Source organism: Miniopterus natalensis, chromosome 18 (genome assembly GCF_054644295.1).
Source record: "Miniopterus natalensis isolate mMinNat1 chromosome 18, mMinNat1.hap1, whole genome shotgun sequence".
Classification (NCBI taxonomy): Eukaryota; Metazoa; Chordata; class Mammalia; order Chiroptera; family Miniopteridae; genus Miniopterus; species Miniopterus natalensis.
Window position 1 is genome coordinate 38,966,801 of NC_142098.1, and position 12,270 is coordinate 38,979,070.

The 12,270-nt window shown below is 51.5% G+C and overlaps 1 protein-coding gene across 1 annotated transcript; it reads right to left on the minus strand.

The window, feature by feature from the left end:
• Positions 1-3,529: 3,529 nt before the first annotated feature.
• TSKS (testis specific serine kinase substrate) lies at positions 3,530-12,270 on the minus strand. The gene is made up of 11 exons (XM_087826843.1): positions 12,101-12,270; positions 11,625-11,850; positions 8,630-8,725; positions 8,346-8,429; positions 7,928-8,011; positions 7,098-7,384; positions 6,417-6,611; positions 5,847-6,020; positions 5,086-5,221; positions 3,812-3,936; positions 3,530-3,686 (listed from the first exon to the last, which is right to left on the minus strand). Exons 1-11 carry the CDS (start codon positions 12,268-12,270, stop codon positions 3,530-3,532), a joined length of 1,734 nt encoding a protein of 577 aa, XP_087682969.1.

The following is a 12,270-nucleotide window of genomic DNA, read 5'->3' on the forward strand; positions in this document are numbered from 1 at the left end:
CTAGCTATCCAGGAAAATAGTCTTTGAAAAATGTATTTGGGCCCTAGGGGCACGGCACTGGATTACTCGTCGCTGGCCCCCGCGCTCAGCTGTTCCCTGTTGCTTCCAGGCCGCTCCCTGCGCGGGCCGGGAGCCTGAGCCGGGCCCCGCTGTGCTGCCCTCTGCCGGGAGGGGGCAGCAGAGGACGCGGGGGCAGAGCGGGGCGCGCTCCTCCCGCCGGCTCTCCGCTCGGGCCGTCCGCGTTTTGCCCCCACCGGCATCACCCAGCACAGCTCTTTCATCCCGGCAGAGGCGGTTCCTTCTTGTAGCTGCTGGTGAGTCTAGTTTGCGGTTTTTCCAAATCTTTCTCACCCTCGAAAATGCCGGCAGCGTTTCCCCAGGTCCCAGGGCCCGGCGGTCCCCTGCGCTCAGACACACCGGCACCCCCTGGGCAGGGCCCCTCGCTGTCTGAGTTTCATCTCCCGTGGGAACCTCGCCCAGGCCTTTAGTTGCAATAATTTTCTTGCCCCAGGGTCGGCAGCTGCTTGCTGTATGAGTCCCACCGTGATACCATAGGGTTCTCCTTTTGCCTTTCAGTTACCTAGTTACCAACCCTTTATACCTAAGTACAGTAGGGCCCCCTTATCCGCCAGGGCGATGTTACAAGACCCCCAGTGGATGTGTGAAACCCCAGACATACATACATACATACATACATACATACATACATACATACATACATATATATATATACCAAACCCTATATATACTATGTTTTTTCCTATGATATAAAGTTTAATTTAGAAATTAGGCACAGTAAGAGACTAACAGGAAGTAATAAAAGAACAAATGTAACTATTCTACTGTAATAAAAGTAATGTGAATGGCTTTGGGGCCATTACAAAGTAAAATGAGAGTTAATTGAACACAAGCACTGTGATACCACCACAGCCGATCTCATAACTGAGTTGCTACTAAGTGACTACCCCGCGGAGATGGTAGACAAAGGGATAATTCATGGCCCGGGCAGGATGGAGCTGGACCACATGAGATTTCATCATGCTACTGGGAATGGTGCCCAATTTAGAGCTAATGAATTGTTTATTTCTGGAATTTTCCATTAAACGTCTTCGGACCACGGTTGGCCGTGGAAAGTGAAACTGCGAATAAAGGGGAGGCCACTGTAACATTTCTTTATGTGAAATCATCGCTGTTGAAATAACTGGTGTGATTTTTGTCTCCTGAAGACACGGTGACTGACACCAATATTTGCAATATGAGGCAGATTCTCAAAGATGGGGTTGGGGGACGGTTTAGTTGGGTTTTAGGGCTCAATGGGATACTAGTACCCACAGTGTGCAGTGGCATCCTGGTTGTATATAATCATCCATGTTGACAGCGATGAAATCGCAACTGAAGTGAGTGAGGGGGGATCCAGTGGCTGCTGCAATTGGCCATTATGGTACTAACTGGCCACAAGGACGGAGGCCTTCAGTGGCGTCTTCTGAGACGCTGGCAGAAGGTGGGATAATGTGGTGCGGATGTGACAGGGTACATCCCTGTCTCTGCTTTGGGGTGCTTCTCTAGAAGTGGCTGCAGCCCTGACTCGACAGACCTGCTGTGCTTCCTACTTTCACCAGGTGAACTCAGTCCCTCGTCCCGGCATCGCCACTTGGGGCGGTTGTGGCTTCCTGCTGATGCTAATCTCTGGCTTTCCTCACCAGCTCCTTTTGGCCCCTCAGGCCTTCCAGCACCTGTGCAGCCAATCCCCTATATCAAATTCTATTTTAAGTGTTCAAAATAGTTATCTGTTGGTTGGGTCTTGACTGCTACAGTTGTTCTTGGTGCCAAGAGTGGCCTCAGGAAACAGATCCTCAAGATGGGATTCTGGGATTACATTGTTCATCTGCTTAAGCTTTAATGAAATGATAACTTTGCAGGTGGAAAATGGGACTACAGTTATCCCTGGAATACATTTTCTCTAGAAGGAATGTAAAAGAGGCTTGGGGGTAGACCAATGTGTTGCAGCACTGGCTCTCTTCCCATTAACTGTGTATCCTTATGTAAATGATTTATCCTTTCTGGACCTATTTCTCTCTCTGTGTCTTAGTCAGTTTCGGCTACTGTTACAAAATACCATAGACCAGGCAGCGCAAACAACAAACATTTATTTCTCACAGTTCTGGCGGCTAGGAAGGCCAAGATCAAAGTGCTGGCGGATTCGGTGGCTAATAAGAGCCTGCTTCCTGCATGGCAGACGGCTGTCTTCCTGCTGTACCTTCACGTGCTGGGGAGAGAGGGGGTGTCTCTTCGTATAAGGGCACTAATCCCATCATGGGAGCCCCACCCTCACAACCTCATCTAAACCTAACTGCCTCCCAATGGCCCCATCTCCAGATACTATCACACTGGGGATTAGGGCTTTAACACATGAATTCTGGGCATATAAGCATATGGTCCATAACACTCTGTAAAATTATGATTATTCATCCTCTGAGAGGTTTTAGACCCCTCACCCCAGTTCCCATGACACTGTGGGTACAAATGAAGCCACACTAACAAATCTCAAATCTGCTAGCTTAGAATCTATAAATCAATTGGGGAGAAATAGCATCTTTATAATATCTTAAAACCATGAATATGATATAGCCCTGCCCCCATTTATTAAGATCTTTAACTTCTCTCAATAATGTTTTTAAGTTTCCTGTAGAGGAGATGGAAGGTTTTTTGCAAGATTCCTGAAATTATTTTAGTTTTATGCTACTTAGAAATAGTACCTTAAATTTTTTCATTTCCTAACTTTTTAACACTGGCATACAGAAATAAATTAATATTTTGATGTTCACCTTTTATTCAGCTTCCTTGCTAAACTGATTTTTTTTAACTCACTGATTTTTAATTATTCTATTTTTTTATGATTCTCTATATGCATAATTATGCCATCTCAGAATGATAGTTTTCTTCTCTATCATTATACTTTCTTACCTTATTGCAATGTGTTAGAATAGGGGTTACCTTTGGGGTAGAAGGGTAGTGATTGGGAGGGGACATGAGAGGAGATTCAGGGGGTGCTATAAGCTGAATTTTTAAATCTTAGTGGTGGTTACATGAACATGTCCATTTCATGAAAATTCATGGAGTTTTTAATTTGTGAACTTTTCTGTTTATATTATACTTCCATTAAGAGCTTAAAATAGCATTACTGTGGTAGTTTAAAATATGTCCACAAATTGACACGTCAAAATATGTCTGCAAATTCTCTGACATGCCCTTTGAGTAACATGCCCTTGGCAATAGACAAGTACCTAGTAAAAATCATGCTAAAAAGTATTGGTTGACTGGCCCAAACTGCACCACATAATCTTATTTTTACCCCCTACTTCCTTCCCAAAGAACTGGACCATCATCGCATCTCTGGAATCAAGACATCCTGTTAGCTGAGGACCGAGTCACAGTGAGTACAGAGGCTGGTGCGTGGTGTGCATCCACATCACTAGCCATCTATTGGTGCCAAAAAGGAGACAGAATTCATGCCAGCATGAGGAGCCATTTATTGTTCAGGGGTTGGGCCCCCACGTTTTGGGGGAGTTCCCCCACCACTTCCTCCTCCCATTGTCCCCGTGGCCCCCTCAAGTGGCAGGTTGCTGAGCTGATCGTGGAGGGAGCACATCTTCAGGTGTAGATAGTCCAGAGAGGCCACCTTCTCCCTGTAATGACAGAGTGGGGAGCTGGTGCTGTTGGGGCCAGATGCCATGGGGCTGGTGGAGGGGGTGACTCAGGCCCTATCCCCAAGACCTCACCCTCCTCCCATGCCCTCAGCCTCCTTCCTCACTCCGGCTTCATCTTGTCCGTCAGCAGCAGGTTCTTGGCCCGCAAGGCCTCGTCTTGGGCCAGACGAAGGGTGGAGCTCAGGGCCTCTGCCCTGACGTGTTTGGCCAAGGCCTGGCGCTCCAGCTCCTGGGGAGAGGAGTGTAGGCGCCGCTGGGCTTGCCTGACTGGGCTGGGAGTGGAGGGGGAGCTGGATCGCGGAGGGCAAGGGGCAGGATCCCATGGGGCCCATGTTCCTCCCTCAAGGTATCCTATAATTGCCTCCAGCTGACCCCAGCATCCCACAATGCACTGGCCTTCCAAAGTCCACTGTGTGCTGAACCCGTGTCTGTCCCACTGCCTGTCCCCTAATGCCCTGGCCTTCTAGGTTGCAGCAAACACTAAATCAGCCTCATATTTTCCCCAAATGCCCATAAACCATCATGCCTTGGATATGTGTCTGGGCCCCAGTATCCCATCATGTGACCTTCTACATCTCATAATTCATAGGACCTCACATCTCCTTATCTACAGACCAGCATCTCTGTCACAATAGTAGTCCTTAGTGCTCTGGTTCCCTATGTCCCACAGTGCGCCAGGCCCCCATCCTATTGTGTCTTAGTCCCATAGCTCTGCCACATCAGTGTCCCACACTGCCTCACTTGTTTGTCTCACCCACTACAACTTATATCCCATTGTTAGGCCACATCCCATAATACATTAGATCTCTGTACATTAGGTCAGATTGTACATAGGCCTCAAGTTCCATTAGCTATTGGGCTTGAGTCTGGTGCAATGGCCAATGAAGAGCTGTGGTTCCATTTCCCAAAATGCACTAGCTTCCTGTGATTTACATTCACTGGATCCCCTGTCTGACCTCAAATACCCCATATAAGGCATGGCCTCTCTTAAGGTCTACAGAAGATCATGTTTGTGTTCCCTGAAGCTGTAGACCTGTCTGTCTCCTGTTTCCCACAATGCCCCATATCCAGTGTCCCATCATGCTTTGGGCAATGTCCATCATCCAAGGTTCTATAATGATTAACCAATGGAACCTGTGCTGGTTTTTAAAATGTCCTCAAATTGACATTCTCTTCAAAATGTCTGCAAATTCAAGGTTCCAAAGTGTTTGCCCCTCCCCTGACCCCAGTCATGAAAGCCCAGCGTTCCCCCAACACCTGTGCTGCCCACAGCTCAGCTCTTCTCATCCTGCCACACACCAGCAATACCTTGTGCCGGGGCTCCCCTCCCCCTGCCCTGATAGAAAAGTGGGGCATGGTGGCCCATGGTCCCTGGTACCAGAATCTTCTTGTGTAGCCTCTGGCAGCTGGGGCAAGCAGGAGCCAGGCCCCTCTGCTTCACCTCGTCCACTAGCGGGGTCAGTGCACGCTCCAGCAGCTGCTGCAGGGACTCTGTGGACAACTGCTGTCCCTGGCTGGGGAGGGGTAGTCACCAGGAAAAAGAGGTCTAGTACTAACTCCATTCCCAGGGTGCCTATCTGTCCAGCCTCCACCCAGGTCCCCTTTCCACTATGCACCCATACACCCTTACCACCCAACCTACAGAGCATGAGTTGTCCTTTGGTTTCCACAGCCTGGGAATTCCCACGATGCCTGGGGACTCCCACTCCCAAAGGACAAAACTCATATTTCCCACAATGGACTAGTTAAACCTGATCCCACATTGTATTGGAAGTCCTCCCCCTCCCGAATATGAACCGAGCATGGTATCCCTTGGCTCTCCAATACACCAAGGCCTCACCTCCCCACAACGCACCAGCCTCCCACCAAGTGCCACATCCCAGCCTTCCCACAATGCACTAGAAATCCAGGATGCTTGAAATATATCAAGTCTTTTTTGTGGTGCATAAGACAGTGACTCCACCTCCTGCGGAGGGAAGAAATGTGGCTCCCATAATGCACCAGGACTGGTTGGTTCTACAATTCACGCACGAGGATGTCCCGTCTCCCACAGTGAAACACCCTCCCTCCCTCCCTCTCTCACCAATGCCCCATCTCCTCCCATACCTTGTCTTCATCGAATACACCTGGGCCTCTTACCTGGCACAGCGGGTACAGGAGCCTTGGGGGACCCGATCCAGGTTCATGGTGAGGTCAGACCCTCTTCGAGAGCTCTGAAATTGCCGCCCCAGCTCCTCCAGAATTGGTTTCACAGGGCCCAGCCCCTCCAGATCATTCCTCAGCGAAGCCACAGACACTGCTGACCGCTCCACCCTGACGCGTGGGAATAACCAGGGCTGCCAGGTTGCCTCCCCCAGCAAGGACGTGCCCACCACCAGCGAACCTGTCATCCCCTCGGTGCCCCGCCCCTCTGCTCTGATTGGCCCCTCCTCTCAGGCTTTAAGGGCTGGAAGGCCCCTCCTTGTTCTCTAATTGGCTTTCCCTATTTCCACTTGGCTCCTCCCTTTCTCCTTTTAAGGTGTGTGTGGGGAAATAAATTACCTAATTGACTCCGCCCCTCGGACCTTATTAGGTATGGCAAGCCCCTTCCTACACGCTAATAGGAGCTTCCTCGTGTCAGTATACGGTCTGGCCCTCTTGGTCCCAGCTGATTGGCCCACGGCTCAGGGCCCGCCCTCCCACAGCCCCGGCGCGTGCCTCGGCGCTTACATCGTGCACAGCTCGTCCGTCCGGCCTCGCAGTTCCTGCAGGCCCCGCGCCGTCTGCGCCTGCTCGCGCTGCGCCCGCTCCCACTGGCCCAGGAAGCCGTCGAGCCGGCCCCCCAGGCCCCCCAGCAGCCGCAGGGCCTCCTGCACCGCCCCCTCCTCCTGATGCCACCTAGCGGTCAACGAGGACACCTCCCTCCTGGAAGGGCAGAGGTGAGGAACAGGTCTGGGCTAGGTTTGGACCAGCCCCCATCTGCCCCTACCCGCCAAGACCACGTTCATGGCCCCAGACCCACCCAGTCCCCAAATTCTCCGGTCCTGCCTATCTTGGCCTCCTCTCATGTCCTCTAGAACCTACCTCTATCCTCTTATCAGGAATCCTGGCCCTTCGCTCATCCTGCTCTACAGCCCCACATCAGCTCCCCCAGACCCTGTCTCCTAACCTGCCCCCTAGAACTTGGAGCCTCCAAGGACCTGCCCCACCCCCACCCCAAACCCCGCCCACCTCGGTTTCACCAGCCTTGGACCTCGTTCCCGCCCCCCTCTACTCAAAACTAAGTCCTGTCCTTCTAGGACACCACCCCTAGAACGCTCCCTCCTAGGTTCTTCAAGGCTCCACCCCCTATTCCCTGCCCCCTAAGATCTTCCACTCTCCAACACCCCCCCCACCCCGGACTCCACTCACCTCAGGTCCTCAAGGCCCGCGGACACCTTCTGCGCCTCCTGCTCGCTCATGATGAGGCCTTCCCCTGCCCGGGGCCCCACTCCCCAGCTGCCTGGTGCCAGGCTGCGTAGTCGTGGGGGGTCATCAGGGCTCCCTGGCGGGCCAGAGCAGCCCAAGGGCTGGGCAGGGAGGCTCAGGCCCTGCCGGGACAGACCGGCCTCCAGCTTCTGCTCCAGCTCTTGCAGCTGGGCTTCCTGCCTCCGAGGCGTCTCATCCTGCAGCTGCTGCTGGAGGTAGCGCAGCTTCTCCTGGGCGGGAAGGAGAGCAGGGTTACTGCATCTAGCCCCTTGCCTCCCACAACCACCTCTACCCCCCAGATCCACCCAACGAATCCCCGAGACTGGAAAGTAAATGGATGTAGAGGACAGGATATTGGGAAGTCCAGCTTGGAGTCTAAATGGACTCCCACTTGCTGTTACTGGATATATTCCTCCCATTTGAAGTCCAACTCTGTTAATCTCCTATGCTTGCCTCCCTGTCTCTTATCCAGCCCTCCACCCCCCACTCCAATCCTCCAAGGTGGCAGATTCCAGTCCCTCCTGTTTAGGAACAATTGGAGCTTTTCCAACATTTTGTTGGGAAATGTGTGGGCATATGGGCACCACGGACATTCCCACTCAAAGTCCAACACAAATCCCTCTCTCTGGGACCTGAATATTACTGGGCATGGAAAAGTATGACCATGACCATGAAGGGGCAGGGTGGTGGTAGGGTGGGAAGGTTCCACCTAAGTCTAATCTAGTACCTCGTGCATCTGACCGTCTTCCCGAACCTGGGACCCCCTCCCTTACCTCCAGCAGGGCAGAGTTCTGCTTCAGGACGTTGGTTTTTATTTCAGCATCTTCCACCGACCGGGTCACTTTCCGGCAGTTCTCCTGGGTCAGGACACCAGGGCAGGGGCCCTGCCTTCCCATTCCGGTTCTGCCTCCTAGCCCTTACCCTCTATTTCCATACAGGCTCCAACCCTGATAACAAGGTACACCCCCTGCCCCCCAGCCCAGCAGCTGCCTTGTGCGTATTGGTCTGCCCCTTCAGAGCCTAGTTTCCTTGGTTAAAGGGATGGCTTTCTCCCTCAGCCTCTCCTGTGCTACTTTTCTACTCCCCCACCCTCTCATGTGTACCCACTCCATTCCTCCCCAGTTTCCTTCCAACCCTCTTGCTAAGTCCACTCCCTTCTCCCCACCCCACTCCTGCCCCCCAGCCGCTCACCTTGAGTTGACTACAGTACCCTTCCAGTTCTTCTGCCTCTTGCCGCCTTCTCTCTAGATTCTCGCTCAGCACAGAACACTCGCTCTGGAGCATGGAAGGGAGGAAGGTTAGCTAAGGCGCAAGGGGACATCCTGTGGCGGGGAAAGACTAGGCCTGGAAAAGTCACTTTCCTTTCTGAGCCTCTACCTCCCCAACTGGGCTCTGGGTGCACTGAGTTGGTGGAGGGGCCTAAGAGAGCAACGTGGCCCTGGAGGAAGAGGAGGTGGGGGGGGTGGTCCTCACACCTGCAGTGTCTGCACATGCTGATTAACCCGGGTGGTCCTTTCCTTCAGGCTGGTGATGGAGTCTTTGGCACGAACCAATCCACTATTCACCCCACTCTGCAGAAGAATGGGAGACAGGTGGGTCTCAGGTGTGTGGGAACGAAACCCCAACCCCAAGAAAAAAGTCTAGAACTGGAAGGAGGCTCGGTTACACCTTGATTCTGCCCCGCAGTGGCCTATGACTTTGGGCCAAAGGCCTGTGACTTTGATTCTTGGTGCTCCTGCTCCGAAAACCAGGGGTGGACTTGTTTTCTGCTTGGTGGATGGGAAGAGAAATAGGACCAGGGAGTGGGGGTGGGGGGAGCACTTAGACACGTAGGGCAAGGAAGATGGTCTCAACCAAACACTGAGATAAAAGCCTTCGGGGTCCACAGACATAAATAAATTGTTAAGATGCATACTCTGACTTTCTCTCCAGGCACTGGAGAATTCTAAAGATAACCCACTTTCTAGACACAAGCACTCACTGTGCTCCAGGCCAAGCACTTAGGCACATTTTCTCTTTTATTCCTCACAACCACACCTCTGGAGGTTATTTGGCCCATTTTGCAAGTGAGGCAGATGAGGCTCAGTGATGTCCCTTGTACTCCTAGGTACACAGCACATGAGGTTTCAAATCTGACAAGGCCACCTCGTGTGCCGTGTACTTGGGCATACAAGGGACATCCCCATGTGGCCTCAGATCATCGCTACCTTTTATCACTGTAAAATGCTTTGTGATTCCTGCCAAACTGGCTCAGGAGGGATGCATGCACCAGGGTCCACTCTCAGCTCTTCCACATTTACAGAAGGGTCAGCCTAGCATGTGACCTCCCAGCCAAAGACTACATTTCCCAGGCCCCCTTGCAGCCAAGTTTGGTCATGTGACTAAGTTCTAGCCAGTGGAATGTGAATGGAGACAATTTCCAAGCCATGCCTTTAGTACTGGAAAGGAGAGAAAGGCGCCGTTTCTTTCTTGCTACTGGAGGGAATGCAAAGTTGACGGCTAAAGCCGAGCAGCCATCCTGGACCATGAGACAGAAGACGGAACAAGACAGAAGCCCGAATCCCAACCCTGTGGAGCCGCCATCCCCAATTCCAACCTCCTGTGAAGGCTTCCACGCAAGTGATGGCACTTTGCATCTTGTTTAAGCTGTGCCGTTTCGTGTCTTTTTGTTGCAGCAGTGAAACTCGTGACTTAATAGCTGAGCCACCAGAACACAGGAGCCTGTGACCTACTGCATTTGAAGAGCAGGCCAGCTATACTTGTTGAGGCTTTAATGTGAGAAAGAAACTATCCTGCTTCAATAAGCAATGTTGGTCTCTGCTGAACTGATACACAAAGAGAAAAGAGAAAACAAGTTTCCTCCGTGTAAGATGGGGACAACATCATATTTCTTGCACGACTGCTGTGGAGAGCAAGTGTGATAAGAAATATCGTGTTGAAGTGACAGCAAAATGGTGGAGTCAAAATCCCCCAAATTCCACCCCTCCATAAAATCAGTGGGGAGAAAACTGGCAAAAGCTGGAAGAGTCCAGGCATTGAGAAGATATAACGATTATAAATACATATACACCTAGCAGAACTTCAAAAGACACGAAGCAAAAACTGACAGAATTGAAGAGAAACTGACAATTCAGCATTAATTGTTGACTTCAGTACCTACCTCACTGTCCATGATAGAACAACTAGACAGGAGATCAGCAAGGAGATAGAAGATTTGAACAACACTATAAATCAACCAGCAATAACAAACATCTGTAGAATATGCCACATAACAATGGCAGAATATACATTCTTCTCAAATGCACATGGAACATTCTCAAAAAAATTCTCAAGCCCGGCCTGTGTGGCTCAGCAGTTGAGCATCGACCTAGGATCCAGGAGATCCAGATCCGATTCCCGGTCAGGGCACATGCCTGGGTTTCGGGATGGATCCCCAGTGGGAGGCATGCAGGAGGCAGCCGATCAATGACAACTCTCTCTCATCATTGATGGTTCTCTCTCCCACTCCCTCTCTTTGAAATCAATATATATTAAAAAAATTTTTCAATAAATTTTAAAGGATTAAGATTATACAAAGCACCTTTTTTTAGCCTCAATGACCTCAGTAGAATGAACTTAGAAATCAATACCAGAAATAAATTTGGGAAACTCACAAATATATGGAAATTAAACAATGCATTCATAAACAACCAATGGGCAGAAGAAGAAATCCCAAGAGAAATGATAAAATGATTTGGGATGCAGGAAAATGAAAACAAAATAAACCAAAATTTATGGGATTAGAGAAAGCAATACTTTGAGGGAAACTTAGAGCACTAAACACCTACATGAAAAAAGAAGAAAGAACCCTAGCCGGTTTGTCTCAGTGGTTAGAGTGTTGGCCTGCAGACTGAAGGGTCCCAGGTTCGATTGTGGCCTAAGGGCACGTACCTCGGAGTTAAAAGGACCAAGCTGTAGTACTCTATGCTTCTGTTGGGAATTCTCTAAATTCTTGTAGATCTTGCTCACTCCCCAGTTTTGCCCCAGATTCTTAGGTGAGCCCCTCAGAGAACTCCTACTCCTCTGTCAAAACCCAGTTTTAACACCGTCTCCTCAGGGAAGCTTTCCCTGATTCCCTCAGCTTGGGTTGAGGGTCCCTTTCCTGGGATCCCCAGTATTACCTCCATTAATGAATATATTGCCCCCAGTCTGTGTCTGTCATCCCCACCAGACTGGAAGCTTTTCCAGGGCAGGTTTGACTCCTATCTGTGACCCAGAACATTGAAAAGTGACTGGGTAAACTAAAGACCAACTCCCAGGCAGCAGCATCAATCACTAAAGATGGAACAGATTCATGGCTGGCCATTAGGGGAGGAGGCGACAGTTTCTCGCGGCTTTGAAGAGTGACCAGAACCAAGAAGAAACTCCTTCATCCCCAGTATTGGCCTGCCACCAGGGCAACGCCCGTCTTCCCAGCTGGGGGCCCCTCACCAGTAATTCTGTGATATCAGGGTCATCTGCAGCCCAGGGTGGGGTGGGGGAGGTGGGGGGCACGGGTAGTGCCAGTGAGCCACTGTCTTCCGTGGTAGAGTCTGTCACGGAGGAGTCGGTGGTCTCCACGGCGGCCAGGTTGAGCAGGGACACGTTGGTGCAGGCCGAGGACCTTTTGAGGTTCAGGCACCAGTGCATTGGCTCGTGGGACATCCGAGGTTCCACCCTGGAGAGGAGAGAGGCAGGATCAAGGTGCAGCCTCAGTGGGGTGTGGCCCCTCCTGCCCCTCTGCTTCCACATCCCCTACTCTGACTCCAACCTCACCCCCTACTTTCTGCTTCCTTTAAAGTCGCCCCCCCCTTGCCTGCCCCTCCCTCCCTTCCCCCCTCCTCTTCTCCCCTCCTCTTTCTCCAGCACCCACACTGGGACTCGTGCTGGGCGCTAAGAATGTCCCTGACAGGGTGCAACAAACCCACCCGTGGAACGACACGGCCTTCTTTTTCTTCGCGATCCCCTTGGCTGGGCTGGCCACCCCCCCAGGAGCCTCGGCGACTATCTGGGAGCGGCTCTCGACTCCCGCGGGGGGGTCCCCAGCCTCATGGATCTCCTTGGACTGCCAGATCGTCTTCACCACCACGCTGGCCAT